We start from the raw sequence: 19,963 nt of genomic DNA, 5'->3' as shown, positions 1-19,963 counted from the left end.
CAAGACTAATTCACACTTATTCTAACAAAAATGATATAAGCAAGTAACAATTTTTTTTTTTCAAAAATAAAACTTAGGAATGATCTAAAATAAGCAAGAAGTCAAAGTTGAAATATATTATGAACTAATTCACTCATGACCTACACACTCTATAATGCATTATCAAAATAGATATTTTATTTATTTTTGTTATGAGTGTTTTTTATGTGTGTATCTTTTACTTATTTGATAAAGAGGAAAAGATTTTATGCGTGTATCTAATAATATTTATTGTAATCCCTATGAAAGATTAAAAAGAAACATCAATTTAAAGGATGCCATACAGTATTGACGTAGTTTCAAAGAGTTACTTAAAATAATGCAATCATTTTGCTTTTTCTTTTGGTAGAAGAAATGAAGAACATAAGTAGAATAAATGAAACGTAAGAATAAGGAAACCAAAATGCCAAAATAATCTTAGAAGAGAGTGAGAGAATATAATAATTTGATAATGCCCCCAATTTTATTTTATTTTCTTGTGGCTATGATAATGAAGTGTAGTTATCAATATCTGGGAAAATAATAAAAGTTCCAACTATTAGTTTAAAGAAAGAGCCATGAAAGGTTGAGCCAAAAGAATAAAAATGGAAGGGTGGAATGGGGCAACCCCAAGGAAAAGCTGGATCCCACTCCCGCTGTTCTAATCCAGTTGAATTCCAGCACCATCTCTTTTTATTTTTTATTTTTAAAGCTTTTTTAATATTTAAATAATAATAATTTTTTATTTACTTCAATATTAATACTAATTTATTATATTTTTAATATAAAAATGTATTTTTATATACTTCAAATAAAAACTATATCCATAAAAATATTCAAGAACTCGATCAAATTTATTATTATCTCAATAATATTATTATTCTTTTAATATTTTTTTTAATATCTCTTTCTCTGTTCTTGTTATATCATGTTATCTGTCCTTTCTTCTTCTCTATTTCTAACCTTACTAAACATTTTTCCAAAAATTAATCATGAAATCAAGATGACTTTTACTGTGAACCATTAAATTATATGCTTCATCGGTAGATCATAATCAAGTATTATTATATTAAACTTAAGATTAAGAAACATTTAAATTCAAGAACTGTTTGACTTAAAAGTATTTTTTTATTGATAATTACCCTGCACTAAAATATTTTGATTGTTTATCAATCTTATATTGATAAACAATTAGCATTATCAAAACCTATAATTTGTAATTAAATATACCACCAACCAATAATTTTTAGAGTTACAAATTACTTAAACTAAGAAAAAAAAACATTTAACTATTTTAAATTTTAAATTAACAAGTGACTTTCACTTATGATACAAATCATCAATAATTTAACCTGCGACCCACTTAAAATTTTCAATCATTTTCCTTATCACAGTGTTCTAGACCTCTTTTTCTTCCCTCATTCTTTCCTTTCGTTTAAACTGCTCAAAACAGAGCATGAAAACTAGCAAAAAAGAAAAAGCATAAATAATTTCTAACAACTTAACATATTTTAAAAGAAAAACGAAAAAAAGAGTGCCGAGTCCGAAGTGTGACAGATCTTTGACACAAACATAGAAATCTACCTTTCCTTCTCTCTCTGTGATCCAATCACCCATTCCATCTCTTTCTATTTGCACTCACTTTCTCTCTGTTTCTTTCTGTTCTGTTCTCCTCCTGCATGCGTTTGTGACCGTTGAGCCATGAAACCAACACCACTCCTAGTCTCATTCCTACTCACCACCATTCTCCTCTTCCTCTTCCCCACCATCACCATCTCACTTTCTCCATCTCTTCCCCCTACACCCTCACCCTCATCTTCTCCATCACCATCATCATCCTCACAATCACCATCTTCTGCTACTCTTGATCCAAAGCAAATCAAGGCCCTTCAGTCCCTCCACATCCCCACCTCAAAGGACCCATGTTCCCAACCCTCCCTCCACAATGCCACATTGTGTGACTCCTCCAAACCCTTCCGCCACCTCATTTCTCTTCGCCTCTCCAACTGCTCAAACTACCTCTCTCTCTCCTTCACAGCCCTCAAATCACTCTCCACACTCCACACTCTCCAACTCATCAACTGCCCCATCACTCTCGCTCACTTCCCTCCTCAACTCACAGCCTCTCTCCACTCCTTCACTTGCATCAACACCCTCCACAAAATCTCTGCCGTTTTTCTCTCTCACCTCACAAACCTCACTGATCTCACTGTTTCGAACGTTCAACTCAAAGCCTCTGCCCCTTACGTCATTCTCTCCCACATGACCAAGCTCAAAACTTTGACTATTTCCCGTGCCAACCTCACAGGTTATCTTCCGAGACATATCCATTCCAACCTTACTTACATAGATTTTTCCAACAACAAACTCAAAGGAACAATACCCCCTTCTATTACCATGCTTGATAGTCTTGAAATTTTAAATCTTTCTTCCAATGGACTCAAAGGTGACATACCCTCTTCTATTGGGGACTTGATTTCCCTAAAAAATATCTCCTTGGCTTTTAATTCGTTTTCAGGGTCTGTTCCAGACTCCATTTCTGCCATACCCGGATTGGCTCATTTGGATCTAAGTTCAAACCAGCTAAATGGTTCCATTCCAAAATTCATTTCGGAAATGAAGAACCTCAAATACTTGAATCTGGCTAACAACAACCTTCGTGGCGTTGTGCCTTTCAACTCCAGTTTTATAAAGAGGTTGGAAGTGTTGAAGGTGAGTGGGAACAGCAACTTGTGCTATAACCATTCAGTTCTGTCTTCGAAACTGAAGCTTGAGATTGCTCCTTGTGATAAGTTTGGAATGCCAGTGTCTCCTCCACCTTCGAAGCGTTCTTCCTCTGCAGATGATAGCAGTGATTCGGATTATAACGGGAGTGATGATTATGATGATGGTAGCAGCCACAAAAAAGAGCATCATCATGGGCCCAACAAGGTGGTTCTTGGCGTGGCAATTGCTCTTTCTTCCATTGTCTTTCTCATTGTTTTCCTAATCCTATGCTCAAAGTGCTGTCGTTGAAGAAAAGTTTTATTTCTGGTTTTCTGAATTTAGATTAGGAAAATATGATAATTATTTGAGTTTGTTTGTTGGTTGTTTATTCATTTATTTATTATACAAATGGTCATATATCAGTTGCTGCAGAGGGAGAATTCGAAAGAATGGGAGGTGATGAAAATGATAAAAAAAAAAAAAAAAAAGGTTCGTTTCTGTTTTTGGGATTGGTAACCGATAGAATCAGGAGAGGAAAAAATTATCATTCAACTGAGGTTCAATTTTTGTTTCATTTGCTGATTAATCAATTTCTTGTGCAGTGCAATGATTTATATACAAGGAATGATGGTCTTCGGCACTTTATAACTAGCAATTATGAGTAAAAAATGTGGTATCCAGAAAGATGTCATTAACTTGTGTTATATGCATAATATACTTTTCACCTTTTTCATACTGCTGACCCAATGAACCTTAATTAAACTTTTGTTTAATTGCGTTATTTTTATTTCACACTTTTATAATTTTTTTTTTTGTTTTCTTTAAATAAATTACGATGAGAAGTGAGAAAATAATTACTCTATTTTTTACATTGCATTCAATCACTTACTTCACACTTTTTATTATATATATAGACTTACTATATTGCAGGGAAAGTTTTGTTTTGTGACTCAGTACTCCACTAAGTTTTTTCATCGAAATTATTTCCGTTAAACATGTATCTAATAATTATAAATGTGGCAAAATTGGAATTTTGCATTGGTTTACTTTAGTTATAGTACACTAATTGCTAACGGGAATGACATTATGGCAATGGCGATGGGTAAGTTAACAGTATATTTGTGTTCATAATCGTTCTTAAGAAAAGGTGGCAAACTTAAATGTCTGCATTCATATACGGTGAATATTTATGGACCAAGACTCATTATTATCCATGTGTTAGTAGACCGTGTTCGTTTTAAAATGTGTTCTTTTACAAATTTGTAAAATAAAAACTTAAATGTCTAGCATGCTTTTTTGAGTCACTGACATAAAGTTAGACTTACAGGCCGGAAATTTTGTCTTTACTTGTATTAAAAGAAAAGTTTCTACAAGCCCTCTTCTAAGCAAAATGTTTTACACCTTCAACAGAGAAAGTAGAAAAAAAGGAATATAATAAATAATATGATATAGTATAAAAGAGGCAGAACAAGTGTTAATTATGTTTGGGTGTTTATAATTAATTTTTTTTAATTTAAAGTTCTCCTAAAAAAATTCAATTTAATATCTTATATTGTTCAAGTGATAATTTTGAAGTTTTTCTATTTGGGTCTCTAAATCTGCGCATCTCTTTTAATCCCCTAAAACTGGTATGTTTGACCCTTGTTTCATATTGGAAAAAGCTGTAAGAAATCATATGGTATTTATTTTTTGTTCTGCTGCATATACGGGTAATATAGTGATGATATTATTTATTGGCACAACTTGAATATGAAATTTTGTCCCTCAACTTGATTAAGAGAGAAACAACAGGCCAAGCTGGTGTTGTTTGATGACATGATTAGCTAAATAGAGTAATAATGTATGATTGTGGATCTCTGTCACTGATACAATTATAATGTCCATGCTGATTTTGTTTTGGATGACTGAGCTGTCTATCATATCTTGATTAAGTACCTAAATATTCAAACTATGCGTAGTTTCCGTTTCCAAATTAGATAGGAATGTTCAAATATCCATGACCCATCATTCATTACAGCGTTTCTGATATTGTTTACACGACCTATTAAATCAAACAAAGAATGGATGCAATTGCAAGCAAACCTTGTGCAGAATTGTTAAATGGGTAAGTCACTCCATTTAACCGACAGGTTAGGTTAAAAAATAAGATAAGGAGAATCCTAATAATTAATTATTATCTTACAAGTCAAATGTTTTTACGAAAAAGTGGTGACATTAGTATTATTAATACATCTTATCATATTTTTAATAAAAAATTTATTTATTTATAAAAGGGCCTTTAGAACATCCTTTAATTTTTATTTTTATTTTTTGAAATTATACATAATCAATATCATTCGAATTATATCATATTTAAACTTCTGCTTTTAAAAGAGCATTGAACAAAAAAATAACAAATCTAGGCTTTTGATTTCAAAGCAAATCGATCAAAACAATTTGACCTTTCAAAGTAAAGTTGTATTATTTTTATGATTTTGAATGCAAACATATGTTTGATTGGAAGGGAGTCGAAGGGGGAGAGGAAAGGATGTTAATAATATTTTCATGTTAAAAGGAAGAAAAAAAAAGTGGATCAAAATATCTTCTCTGTTGACATTAGGCATTAGCTCTCGACTAAAAGTGAAAATTTGAAGGGATTTTTTTTAAAATTAATTAGACAAAATTATCCTTAATTTAATATGTATATTTAACCCTTCTAAGTATATGATAACAAATTTATGTATTTCACTTTTTCTTCCCTCTCCTTAACCAAATAAAATATCTCTCCCTTTTATTGAAATTCTTCTCTTCTCCCTTCATTTAAATCAAACAGTACGTTAACAAAATGTAAGGCTGTTTCATTTGAGGTTCTTTCTTTCTGAGGATTAAGATATGCTACAAGCTATGAGATTGAGTATTTGATCATATGTACTTGTTAAGTGAGTTCTTGTTTACTTTTAAAGAGCATATTTAAAATCATGTTTAAACAATTACGGATACATATTTACTTTTATATTATTAATTGTAACTTATATGTTAAATTTATGTTTACAAATTTTTTAATGGGTTTCTACTTTTTAAATACATACTAAATTTGCAGATGCAGCTTTCCTACCTAATTAAGATTTACAGGAACAGATTTTTTTGAAAAATAGCAGAAAAAAGCATGTTTGGTATGGTGGATTAGGCATTGCATGTGCAAGGAATGGAGAGGAATTTGAATCTGAAATACATAGAAAAACCCAAAAACACGTGACCCATTCAATTAATCTAAGGCGTGGCATCCACATGCAACTGTACTCGTGCTTCGAAAAATGGGTATATGGCACCGAATTCCTCATTTCCTATGCATTTCAGTAGCATTTATAGTGTTATTCTCATTTTGATTCCCTTCTTAAGAATCAAGACATTGTCAGAAATGAGAATTGAAAACATGCTTCATATGAACCCCAATCATTAACTCAGACAAACGACAGTTATATTGCCTCTGGCATAACTGAAAAACGGAGTCTGAACCACTGATTCTTGTGGCTATCCTTTCTACATAAACTTTGGCTTTGACCTTATAACCTAATCTATAAACATCAGTTAGATAACTGAGATTAGAAAATATAAGGTTGTCAATTATCATGAAGGGGATGATAGATTGACATTTAAAACCTTCCCCTCTATTGAATTTTTCCACTAATTTACCAGAAACCTCTGCAAGAACACAAACCATCCTTGAAATGGTGAAACCGGTTTGAATCTCTCACCAGAATTTCCCTACCGGTTGTCTTGGATATGAACTTCCCCATCTCATGACAGTCTCCACACATTCTTAGATTCTTAGTGACTCTAACAGTTCTCCCCGGAGGCGAATTTAATATACCAAAAGCCATGGCTAACTTCTCACTGTGCCCACATAGAAAGCCTTCCTTTTCCATATCATCTGCATTAATCAATGCATACCTCATCTTGGTAGTGTAACCTCCACTACTCATTTTCATTCTCAATTTTCTCAGCAACGAGTCTATCCTTTTGGCTTGAGGGTGTGAAGTATCCCCAGGAAAAAAGATATTGAATTTTCCTTGTACCTCTATCCAACTACAGCCTTGATCCTTTTTGAATCCTTGCCTACCTATCTTTCTTTGTAACTTTTTCATTTCTTCCCATTTTTCCACCTCCGCATAGACGTTCGCTAGAAGAACATAATACCTTGTGTTCTCTGGCTCTAGCTCAAAAACATGCTCTGCTACTTTTTCTGCTAGCTCCACATCATGATGGATCCTGCACCCAGAAAGCAAGGCAGCCCAAATTGTAGCATCTGGTTTAATTGGCATAGTCTCAATGAACCTGTATGCCTTGGATAGATTTCCGGAGCGAACAAGGAGATCCACCATACAGGCATAGTGTTCTAACTTGGGCTCGATGTTGCATTCACTTCTCATAGAATTAAAGAATTTCCACCCCTCTTTCAGCAATCCAGAATGACTGCATGCATAAAGTATGGAAGTGAAAGACGGCTCTTCAGGCTCAACACCTGCAACTCTCATCTTTTGAAATATGGAAATTGCCTCCTTTCCAAACCCATGCATGCCGTATCCAGCTATCATAACAGTCCACAAGATCAGATCCTTTTTCGAAATCATATCAAACAGTTGCCGAGCAAGAAGTAATAACCCACACTTTACGTACATATCAACAAGTGCACAGGCCACATGCAAATCTGAAAAGTACCCTTTTCTCAATATGTGCCCGTGTATCTCTCTGCCTTTCTCCAGAGCTGCTAAGCCTGCACAAGCTGGAAGGACACAGGCCATTGTAATGTCATCAGGCTTCAAATGTTTTTGCATGTCCACAAAAAGTTCTAGAGCCTCATTGGGAAGTGAGTTTTGTGAATATCCTCCAATCATTGTATTCCATGAGACGGTGTCTTTAACTGGAATTTGAGAGAAAACTAGATGAGCTTCTTCCATGCTTCCACATTTTGCATACATATTCATGAGAGCATTAGAGACGGGCAAACTCGACTCCATGTTGTTCTTTTTAATATAATTGTGTACATCCCTTCCTTTATCCAAAGAGTTGCTACAAGCACATGCATGAACGACGCTCGTGACAGTGTAAATATCTGGGCTAAGACCTTTGCCTTGCATTTCATCAAATGACCCGATAGCAGCATCATATAGACCTTCTCGAACATAAGCAGCTATGATTGAAGTCCAAGAAACAATAGTTGTTTCACCCATCTTCACAAAAACTTCAGTTGCACCGTTTAAATTACCACATTTTGAATACATATCTAGCAAGGTATTGTTAAACATCACTTCCGCACTAAAACCAGCTTTCACTCCGTAAGCATGAAGAGCTCTACCCAATGAAAGGTTGCCTATATTTGCACAGGCCACAAGAACACTAACCAAGGTGGCCAAATCCACATCAACCGTCAAATTCAGCATCCGAATGAAAATCTTAAGTGCATTTCTGGAAAACCCATTCATAACACACCCACTAATCATAGAATTCCAAGACACAGTATCTCGGTCATTCAATTCATCAAACAAATTATGTGCACTCTCAACTCCATCACATTTAAAATAAGCTGCAATTAGAGAGTTGACAACAGCATTATAAGAACCAAAACCCAGTTTTAAAATATACCCATGAATCCTTTTACACTCTTTTACTTTTCCCAATGCAGCAAAACACTTCAAGATACAAGTAAATGTATAAGAATCCCCTCTAACTCCCAACTTCTGCATTTTCTTAAAAAGACTCACACTTTCCCTGTAATTACCAGTCTTCGCATATTCAGACATAATGAGATTCCAGAGAAAAACCTTATCATTGAGGATCCCATCAAATATTCGTCTTCCTTCAACCAAATCACCACAATTCACATACATGAAGACTAGTTTTGCCCCTAAAACCCCACCAGTTGTCATGCCATTGGAAGTGATAATGGAATGAACCCTCTTTCCATCTTCCAAAGATTTAAGCTCAGCACAGAGCTGCAAGACGGAACAGTAAGCATTCAATTCAAGTTCAAAACTTTGTGACCTTTTGAGCAATTCCATGGCATTTCTGAGATCACCCATTTCGCAGAACTTGCAAATTTTTGCATTTTTGTCCACGGTTACGTTGTGGGTGGTCTCGGCCAAAGCCGCAAAGGCACCAACACTGCTACGACAAGAAAGGTCCAAATTCGAAGATAAGAGACATGTTGTCCAAGATTGTCTGAGGAAGATGAAACAATTTGGAGATTTGGCATAGTTTGACTTGTTTCTGTGGCTGGTATAAGTTGGATAAGTGCTCAACTTTGCTATGCTTTTCGACATAGTTAGCACTGCCTTCTGTCCCCATCTTCAAACAACGTTGACGCCACGTTATATACCTAGTATCTAAAAAATCGGATACTCATTTTCATCCCGAATTTTGACACGTGTTATGTAATCCATATGTATCATATATTATAACACACATAAAATCTTATCTATATTGTTTTTCTAAAAACAAATTACTAAAATATATATTTTAAAATTAATTTTCTGTCTGGTTTCTTTTTGCTACGTGTCATAATTCTTGCAATATGGCAAAATTTAACACTACTCCGCAGTTAGTCGAGTGTTTGAGAAACATATTTGTTGTGCAAGATTGGAAATTATTTGACAGCTGTATTGTCAAGAGAAGGCAGGGTTTTACATTTTCTTGGGGTAGTGATGGCAAACTCTGTCACCGCACTAATCCAAATCATGTGGAACCCCATCCTTTATTAGGAGCCCTGGAACACATACCTGTAGTGCAAATAGCTGCTGGATTCTGCTCCCTGCTTTGTTTGGCTTGTCAACCCAGTGGAATGTGAGCTCCAACTGTCTCCTTATCTTCACTATTGCATTTTTTTTTTACACAAGAACTGAATTGAGAGCTATATCATATGCTACAAATTGGGCACTCTTTCATGCTGGGGTGAAAATATTTTATTTTATTTTTTGTATTGTGATCTGTTCCTTAGCTGTCAACACATATCTGCCATTATGTTTTTTATTCTTAAGTAAACTAGTTTTTACATTTCATTTCATTCTCATTGTAATGAGTAATAAATAATATCATCTGTATGTTATGTTTATTGATTATGTGATCCTTCTCTGAAATCTTAACAGGTCAGTGTACTCTGTTGGATGTGGCTTGGGTGGGAAGCTTAGACAGGGCTCAAGAACTGATGAGACGTATCCACGTTTGATTGAACAATTTCAGCTGTTAAACCTTCAGCCCATGGTGGGTGCTGCTGGTGCTTGGCATGCAGCTGTGGTGGGGCAGGATGGCCGTGTTTGCACATGGGGATGGGGCCGTTATGGTTGCTTGGGTCATGGAAATGAAGAATGCGAATCAGTGCCTAAGGTGGTGGGGCAATGAAAAATGTCAAAGCAGTTCATGTTGCTACAGGAGATTACACCACCTTTGTAGTATCTGATAATTGTGACGTTTATTCATTTGGTTGTGGAGAATCTGCTAGTCTTGGCCATGCCCTGGAAATGATGAACAGGTCTTCTTTGCTTCCTTCTTCTTTTCCTTGTTAGTTTGGATTGGTTCAAAAGAAGTGGCCTTCATTGATTTTTGCACTATGAAGTGGTTACTGCTTTGCAATAATTGGAACTTGTAGATGAGTTCCAAATGTGAAGCGGTTTTAGAATAAAGCATCCAGTTGAATTTTACCCTTGTTAAAATCATATTATGCATTATGTGCTAATTTATGTCCAAATCTGAATGATGGCTTGCATTGCATTCTTTGATTCATGGGCAAAGCGCATAGTGAACTCTTGACCACATTTTCCTATAAAGCCCCTATAGCCAGGGCACAAGTACCACAAACCTAAATGAGATTTTATATTGGTGACTATAGTACATTCCATTGAAGTTTTATCTTTCTATAAGGTAAATGATTTATGAAAAAACAATTATTCAATAAAAAAAAGCCTAATTTAAATGAAGTTAATGAACAATGATATGTTTGGACTTGTGCAGGGAAACAGGTATGCAAATGTGTCGAGTCCGGAGCTTGTGACTTCATTGAAACAGGTCAATGAAAGGATGGTACAAAAATTAAATATTTTCTCTCTCTAAAAATTAATATTTTTTAAATTTTCTATTTTTATAATTTTTTTTAAAAATTCACTATAAAAACTAACATTTTTTTAAAAAATTATTTTTTTATTTTAACTCTAGATAATATTAAATATTTAATCTATCAAATAAAAATATAAATGATAAACTCCACAAGTCATTAAAATTCAAAAATAGAGAACTAAAAAAAATAAGAAGAGTTTAGAAAAAATTTCTAACTTTTTTTTATATTTTTAATTAATTTTCAAATAAGTGTTAACAATTCCTAACCCCTTCCTTTCCCATCATAAAATTCAAAAAAGCCTTGTTACTTTTATATTTTCTATGTAATACTTTAAAAAGTAATAATTAAATAAATAAAGTGTATACATTATTCAACTAATCTTTTATATATATATATGTGTGTTTGTTTTAAGGTACTTGAAAACAATATTTCATTTTTAAGTTTTTAACTTTTTTGATAATACATTGAATTTTTTTTTTCTCTTAGCACTATATTCATTCTCGATAGATTATATGAATCAAGTTTGCTGGACAACAATAGATAATTTACATTTTAAAACAATATATAAAATATATAAGAAAATATTTGAAGTCAATATGTATTTATAAAATCGTTTACTAATGATCCTCATCGTAAGGTAAATAGAATATATAAAAATAAATAAATAAATGACATCATGAAAAACATTTTAATATTTAAAAAAACATAATTTGACAGATAATCTAATAATTTAATAATTATTATTTTTTATAATCATGTGATTATATTTCATATTTTTATAAAGTAAATATTGACTAAAAAGTATATGCATTTAACTCTAAATTAACATTTTATATTCTCCTCCGTTTTAGTTTTACAAAAAAAATTATTTAATTAAAGGTATTTAAAATATTTATATTTTTAAAATAATAAATACATACACCTTTCCATTAAGAATTAATCCCCTCATATACTTTATAAATTAAAGTGTATGCATTTAATTATAAATAAACTTTTTATATCTCCCTGTTCTCGATCTTTTAACTTTTTATTTCTATAAATTTCGTAATTGTTAAATAAAAAAAAATGTATTTTATACTTTTAAGAAAATAAATATATAATTTTTTTATTTCAGGTTAATAGTATGCATTTAATTATAAAATAACATTTTAATTATATTTTTATTTCTAAAATTTCTACCTATTTTTATATATTTTTTCTAATTATTAAATAAAGCCAGTTTGTGTGTATATATATATATATATATATATATATATATATATATATATTATGGATTAAAGATAGTAAATACATTAAAAAAAAGTCAATATATTTAATTATAAATTAACATTTTAATATGACTTATATATATTTTTGTTTAATATTATTTTATAAATGAAAGATTATCAGAAGGTATGTAAAAATTATATATATTTTATCCTTTATTTTTAATATGCATTTTTATTCATGTTTATCATCACTCATGGAACATTTGTAAAATCATGATAATCCTATTTTTAATATACTGATTATAGTTACTTGAAATTGACGAAGAAATACAGAGCTGAAAGATCTATAAATAAAGGTGTGAACATTAGGTTAGGTATGCAGAGAGTGTTTTGGTAGTGATGGCTGAGCAATCGCAATTTTCAGTGGGCAACCGTGGGAATGATGATTGTTTGAAGTACTTAACTATGGAAGATGCTCACTTGGTGTTGCAATTTCTTTGTTCCCATCCTGAAGCACGTTTGCGTGCCGATGACAAAGATCCTTCTTCCAAAGCCAATGCCTATAGATGTCTTGCGGCTCTTCTACGACTTCTCAATACTCATAGGATCTTGGAAATTTTGGACTCGAAGCGTTTAGAAGCTGAGAAGTTGTTGCAGGATCTTCGCGACTTCTCTTTCAGTGGTCCTTGGTTGGATTCCGTTGAACAACGCCTTGCTGCTAATTCTCATTTTGATGCTCAGTCTCTGCAAAACGTGGTGAGCTCCGAGGAACGTTTGAGGGAGAATATCGATGCAGTGTTCATTGATGCGGACTTTTACGCCCACCAAGTCAAAGGTTCTGAGACCCAACTTAGATCCGTGAGAGGAAGAAAGCTGTTTTAGATGCCAGAGCCACTTTATATTTTCATTATTTTTGACAAATAATATTTATATCACTTTCCTTTGGAAATAATCCTACAGGATATTTTGAAATTAAAAAAAATTCCGTTGCCGGGACTCGAACCCGGGTCTCTCGGGTGAGAGCCGAGTATCCTAACCAACTAGACTACAACGGATTATTGATTCTTTCTTGCCCGTATTAGTAATTAAACCAGGCACACCAAAATATGGTTTACATTCAAGTATTATTCAATAATATTTTATTTACTTACGTAAATATTGCCTTGCTACACACATTGCCACATAATTACAGTCTACTCTTTATTATTATTTAAAAAGTGAGGTATGTTGTCACTGTTTTAGTTACATTATCACTGGTTCAAATCATGTGAGAACCTACCCATAACCTACCGAAGGCAGTTGCCCCACATTTTTTTTTTCTCCTAATACATACTTACTATATCTATTTGCACTCACCACATATTCAAAGCGTATCACGAGTATACCTCGATAACCTTGAATATATCTCTTCCTATTCACACACTTCATACACATTATAAGATTTGGCTCAAAATCTCACATTATATACGGTTTCATTATTTAAATCACTACATATTAATGCTGTATATGATACTGTATGGTATTATTTTTATCTTGTATTTGCTTTTTTTAAATCTTTTCTGTATTCACTCATCCCAAAAATGCACCCCAAGTATAAAAGAGGTTCCCATTTTAGTGATATAAACATTTTCCTTTTACATCTGTATATAAGCTTCAAAATTATGGCAAGAATTGTGAGCAAACAAAATATTGTAGTGTGGCCCTAACAAAAAGAAAAATGCTGACAACCAATTTTACTAAAGGTAGAGTAATTTAGAAGTTAGGACATTTGCAAACAAAAAGAAGGAAATATAAACACATTGAAGACAACATTATGACATTGGATTCTTTGAACTTTAGCAGACAAGTCAACAGAGATTAAAAAAAGTGAAAAAATGAAAAAGAGAAAAGGAAAATGGAGGAGAAGCTTTTTCTGTTTTCTTGGTTTACAGCGAATAATGTACTGTTTCTAACATCTATGAGTAAAATATTGTTTTTTCCACTTAGAAAAAGTAATCCCGCTGTATCAATATATATCTCAGAACACCACACGCACTCCAATCAAATGAATGCAATAAGGAAACAATATGGCCATCACTTGCCAAGTTGGCAACTTCTGTACAATGAAACTTGAAGGCTTCAGGGTAGGGTATGTAGTACCCTGAAAAATGTGAACTTGGACATGGTTAAGCATTACCACCCCTTCAGAGAAAGAATTTGCCAAGAACCAATAATGCATGCACCCATTACGTAGGCAGGGATGAAGATTTGGAAGGGAAGAATAGTGTTTGACTTCCCCACTAGAACATATTTACACGGAAGAACCATGGTAGAACAAAAGCTATTACCAGGCATGCCATTAAGAAGTTACAAAATGGTTGTCCACGCCAACATCCGCCAAACCTGCCCGATGAGGTATTATCACTGTCCATAAATCTACTTTCATTCCACTCTTCAATAAATTCATTATCAGTAACATCTGAAACATTTTTTGCAGTCTCACCACATATTTCGCACAACCTGTAATTGTGAAAGATAAATAAAGGTATTAACAGAACTAACATAGAACATAGGAACCTCAGGATTATTCAACCAAACACTAGCTTGCATATGAAACAAAGAAGATTGAACATGCTTGGTGATGACATTCTTATATTGCACACACAAGTAAATTCTTGGACTCTTCTCTCTCAGCTCAATAGACAAGAAATATTTTCAAATTTTAAAGAATAAACTACAAGTGTACACGAGATGTGAACGGAAAATATAAATATTGAGAGAACTTTGCCCCCTAAAATATAAATATTTAGACAAAAAAAATATATGTGAGAGTAATTTCAAACAAGAATTAGGATTAAAATTACCACAAAAAAAATGTATTTCCAGACCGTCCTTGACCAGGCACAGTAAAATTTTGAATTGACCATGCATCTGAACCATCATTACAGATTGATGCTGGTGCTAATTGAAAGTTTGTGGTTAAAGAGATTACAAGGGAAGGGCTAATAGAGGAATCGTAATTAGATTAGTGACATTTGAGACTTAAACAAGTGAAAGTTGCATTAGTACCATACCCCGCAGTTTCTTCTCTAACAACAGCAAACAAAAATTTTAAATGTGAAATATGCCCATATTCAGAATTATCTCAGAAATTATTGCAGTTGGAAAGACAATCTTGCTGCATGAGATCAATGTATCAAATATTTGCTTTTCCTTTATTTGGGAAGGGTAGAGGAAAAGGGGTAAGAGTAGGACATATATATTATTCTTTCTAGGGTGATGAAAGTATTAACTTACTTTTCCCAGTTCATTTCCCAAACATCAGCTGAAAAGAGAAACAGAAGATTCAGAGAAACTTCATGGAGACTAGAAGAGCATTTTTTGACCAAAACATGGGCAAAGCATCAGCATGAAAAATATGCGCAATCATATATTAAACACCAAACTAGACATGATGCCATCGTTTGGAGGTCAATTAACCTCAACTCACAAAAATTAGAAGCCAAGCCATTGGCTAATATCTCGGAAGGAAAACCAACTGGGTGTCTGGATGCATTTGCCCACTCTAAAAAAGGGAAAAAGCTATGAGCAGCATACATTAACCAACTGACAATGATAGGCAATGAAGCCAATTCCAAAGTTTAGACTCAAATTTAAGGAATTTTTTTAGGTAAAGTTATTAATAACAACAATATTACAGTAATAGAATTTAGAAATTCCTACAGACAACAGCCAACTGCTTTAATCCTGTTCTCATCCAATGCTATACGCATAAGTATGCATTAGAATTTCAAAGATTCACAAAACAAGTCATGAAAAGAAAAAACCGACCAAGTATTATAAAAAGATGAATATTATAAAACATTAAAATATTGAACATCCCAATGACGTTTTGAATTCAAAATAAGTAGACAATGCACCAGAACATGTCTAATGTTGCAGGCATTAATGCAAAATTTCAAAATAATAAATAAAAAAAAGGCTAAACAAATGTTAATCTACAAACAATAAGTATTAAAAAAAATAAAATCAGTTACCTGTTTCCTCTAAGCTTGAACCATGCCTCAGCACAATGACTATGGGCAATGCCTAGCTCATCTTTACATGCACAACCAAGCTGAATCAAATCTGTATTAGTCGTAGCATTATTAGCAGTGCCAACAGCTACTGCTTCTAATGGTTGCCCAGAGGCCAGATGGCAAATCCTACAGATCATTTCACCTTCCAAATTCTCACTAAACCCATTGCAGTCACCACAGTTTACATCAATGACGCATGAATTTTTCTCCGTCTCAGACACCTCTTTTGGTGTTTTCACAGACACCTTGCCCAACCCCAATTCATTAGGTTTTGTTTCCAATTTCCTATTATCTCCACTGACATACACAATCTGAGGAGAAGAATCTATAACAACACAGGTCTCAACCACTTCACCACTAACCAAATTTCTTGAAGTATAACTAGTTCCTTGATCAACCCCATGCAATGTATCATTAATTTCTTGTGGGTCACCCATGTCCTGACCCTTATCTTCTAGAGGCCCCTCCTTTAACTCCTTATTCAATTCAAGATCATCACACATGACTTCTGAAGTCCCACCTTCCCCACTTACACTAACTCTTTCACCCAAGCTATGTCCAGCTCCTGCATCAATTGCATTCAACTGGTTTAAATCCTCATCCTTCCTTTCATCAACATGATCCAAAATCTCACCACTGTCTTTGCTTCTTGCCTGATCCATCACCCCGATATCAAATCCTCCCACTCAATATTTCCAAACCTGAAAAGAAACTCCTTACAAAACATAACACATGCATCTCACAGTGATAAACCCAACAACAAAAGATAAACTTTATGTTATTTACAGAGGATGAACAATGTGATCAAATAAAAAGTGGAAAATATATATCTCTCAACGACCCATTTCGTATTTTGAGATATAATCTTCAGATATTGTAACAAAATCATAAACATAACTAAAAAAATGAAACTTGGATTGTCACCAATACGATGTTTCACCCAATCAACCACAAAGAGGGGATTTACCTCAAATATTATGTTCTAGAATAAAAATTCAAACTGGGTACGTTTGAATCCAACCACACCGCGTTAAAGCTCTGAGCTTTGCCCTGGTTCTGGGGTGTAGTTGGAAGAATGCACGATGTTATTATTATTTTAGTATTTATATATTGAAAAAAGAGTAGCAGGGTTAGGTAAGGAAAGTAACTGGGAAAATGGCATGAAAATTGGAGAAGAGATTGAGTGCATTTGAATCATTTGATGGAATGAATAAGTGAGTAAAGCAAAGGATAAGAAATTGAGGTTTTGTCTTTATTCCATGCTTTTATACAAAACCCTTTTACTTTTACGGCATGCATTGGCATAGATATTCATGAACTAAAAAACCGATTTCGAAGTCATTTGTTTTAAGGCTTCTGATATGAAATATTTTTATCAAAAAAAGGTGTTGATTAAATTTTTGTTTTTGTCATGTGAAAAATATTTTCTTGTAATAAAATCAATTGTAAAGACTAATGTTAACAGAATAAGAAAATAATCACTCAAATCCAAAAAAACAATTTTAAGACTAATTTATCACATTAATTTTGATTTATTGCCGGTTTAAATTAAATGAATAGAAGGTGTACGGAGTATCAGATATTAAGTGCGTTTTAAAATTTATTATTGATCCGTTTTGCGTTTCAATAGTCAAATTTAGTTTGGAACATTACAACAACGGCACCTTTATGTCTCGTGTCTCATATATTTTATTACATAAATTTTAGATTTTATATATAAGAAAGTTCTTTCAAATAAGGTAGAAAATTGATAAAAAAAAAAGTATTTACTACTTTGTAATTAAATTTAAAAATATAAAATTTAATTATTGAATATAATCTAAATTATTTTCAATCAGGTGATATTAAATTAAATTTAAAACAGCATTTAAATTAATTTCAGCTGAAATATAATATATTTTTATAATGATAATAAATAAATTCTATTTTAAAAAATTTAACCAAATTATAAAATAAAAACAAAAGAGTAATAATAGAATGTACCAATTCATCGGTCTAACTAGAATAAGAACAAGAAATGAGCAAGTCTATCGCGAGAAAGAAAATAGAATTCTAAACAGAAATTAGTAATTTTTTTCTTTACCCAAAAAATTTAATTTGTTCAATTCTCGAAAATACTTGCTCAATTACACACTGTACTATCTAATATTGTATAAAAATTGATAAAAAAAATAAATTGTAAAATATTAAAAAATAAATGAAATTACTCTAAAAGATACAAAAAAGTGTCTCTGAAAAATAAAATACACATGCTCTTATTAAAAAACTAAAAGTGTGATTCATAACCAAAATAAATAAATAAATCCTAGAGCACCGCAACCCACGTGACAACAGACAATATCATTTAGTCAATTAATAAACAAAAAGAAAAATCCTGATATATGTATTAGAATTTTCTCAATACCTTTTACTTATTTTTACATATTTTTATTATTTTATTAAAATAAACATTAAATGAAAAGTATATATTTATAATTTTAAAAACGTGAAATATAAAAAGATTAAATTATTCTTTACATTAACAAATGCATATTAGTAGAAGTCAAGAATCTAGTTACTATTGAGAAATCCGTTCCCGAATAATCGGTCAAAATTAAGCATATCAATTTTGACAAAAATACCTTAACCACGTTGTCAAAATTCAAGAGCTACTTCTACTTGCAAGATGCTAATTTTTATCACATTAGTGTTTTTTTATATATTATATAGGTATTATTAAAATAAAATTTATTATTCATAAATTTTCTGTAGGTTAAAATTTTCACGTCAGAATGTAACCACAAAATTAAATACAGGAAAATCTAATGCAGTAATTATCTTTTGAAACATATAATTTCATTGGTCTACTTTTTTTATTCGATTTGACTGTCTTTATTTTTTTAATCTACTCTAATGGTATGATACTGATAATATAATTTATAAATTTAAGTTTTTTATATTATATAAGAGCGTAATTACTTGATTTTAATTTAATAAATATAATTTTGATACAATAAAATCTTCTCTAATAAAAATTTTATATGTTAATCTCCAATCTATACAAATATTGATAATTTAGTCTTTTAGAATGACTAATGATAATATTTTTAGAATTAGTTGTATTTTTAGTCTCTATACTTTAATTTATGTATAACTTTAATCCCTTTAATTGTTAAATTATTTAAATTAAGTTTTTTATTTCAAAATTTTATTTAATTATTAACAAAAATATAATAGAGATGTGATATATTATTGTAAATAAATTTTTATAAATAAATAAATAAAATATATAAAAAAATATTTTTATAAGCATTTTAAATAAGTTTTTCTTTATTAAAATAAGAAAATTTATCTAAATTATTAAAAATTATAAAAAATAAATATAAAAAAGTAAAATTAAGGAGAAAATTTAATCATTCAAATTACTAATAGAAATGAAATCTCAGTTGTTTATTTATCTTGAACCTCAGCATTCATTAATTTACTTTTATAGGGCACTTTTCAAACATTAAAACATAATTAAATTTAGGGGAAAAATCAAATAAAAATGTTTTGATTGTTTGTTTTCTGCCTTATTTTTGAATTTTTCTGTGACAATAAATTTTATTATATTTAATGTTTAAAAAAATAACGAATGCTTGTATATTTATTTTTAAATAAATGATTGACATTATTTTATATCCCATTACTTTTATTATATTGATTGACGATTCGTTGTTCTTTAATCATTGGCAGATTCAAAGCAGGAACAGAAGATACATTGTAAGTTGTAAATATTAAATAAAGTGATTTATGTACGAGAATTGATATAAGCACGAAAATGGCATCAAATAAAAAATTAGAATAATAATTAAAAAGCAATAAAACCTTTGTTAAAATTATTTTAATACCGTCAATAATTTTTAATG

The 19,963-nt window shown here is 31.6% G+C and overlaps 3 protein-coding genes, 1 non-coding gene and 1 pseudogene across 5 annotated transcripts; 2 read left to right on the top strand and 3 right to left on the bottom strand.

The window, feature by feature from the left end:
• The first annotated feature begins 1,719 nt into the window (after positions 1 to 1,719).
• Positions 1,720 to 3,033, top strand: LOC113860147 (receptor-like protein 51). Its single transcript, XM_027492812.1, has one exon. The coding sequence runs from the start codon at positions 1,720 to 1,722 to the stop codon at positions 3,031 to 3,033; it is 1,314 nt and encodes a 437-aa protein (XP_027348613.1).
• A 2,824-nt stretch (positions 3,034 to 5,857) lies between these two features.
• On the bottom strand, positions 5,858 to 9,040 carry LOC113858244 (pentatricopeptide repeat-containing protein DOT4, chloroplastic). The gene has a single exon (XM_027490775.1). It carries the CDS (start codon positions 9,021 to 9,023, stop codon positions 6,393 to 6,395), a length of 2,631 nt encoding a protein of 876 aa, XP_027346576.1. The 5' UTR covers positions 9,024 to 9,040; the 3' UTR covers positions 5,858 to 6,392.
• Positions 9,041 to 9,274: 234 nt separating this feature from the next.
• On the top strand, positions 9,275 to 12,970 carry LOC113859991 (annotated as a pseudogene).
• A 30-nt stretch (positions 12,971 to 13,000) lies between these two features.
• Positions 13,001 to 13,073, bottom strand: TRNAE-CUC. Its single transcript has one exon. It is a non-coding gene; the product is annotated as a tRNA-Glu (tRNA).
• Positions 13,074 to 13,979: 906 nt separating this feature from the next.
• Positions 13,980 to 17,296, bottom strand: LOC113859021. 2 transcript variants are annotated; one of them, XR_003503490.1, is made up of 3 exons: positions 16,035 to 17,296; positions 15,295 to 15,562; positions 13,980 to 14,517 (listed from the first exon to the last, which is right to left on the bottom strand). XR_003503490.1 is itself a non-coding variant. In XM_027491837.1 (3 exons), exons 2-3 carry the CDS (start codon positions 16,736 to 16,738, stop codon positions 14,298 to 14,300), a joined length of 924 nt encoding a protein of 307 aa, XP_027347638.1. In that variant the 5' UTR covers positions 16,739 to 16,777; positions 17,044 to 17,232; the 3' UTR covers positions 14,033 to 14,297. The 2 variants fall into 2 exon arrangements, 1 of the variants encoding a protein (XP_027347638.1); XM_027491837.1 differs by lacking the exon at positions 15,295 to 15,562 and having other exon boundaries at positions 14,033 to 14,517; positions 16,035 to 16,777; positions 17,044 to 17,232.
• Between the last annotated feature and the right edge of the window lie 2,667 nt (positions 17,297 to 19,963).

This window comes from Abrus precatorius, unplaced genomic scaffold (genome assembly GCF_003935025.1).
Source record: "Abrus precatorius isolate BTA unplaced genomic scaffold, Abrus_2018 Scaffold2, whole genome shotgun sequence".
Taxonomy (NCBI): Eukaryota; Viridiplantae; Streptophyta; class Magnoliopsida; order Fabales; family Fabaceae; genus Abrus; species Abrus precatorius.
This window is presented reverse-complemented; position numbering and strand designations above follow the sequence as displayed.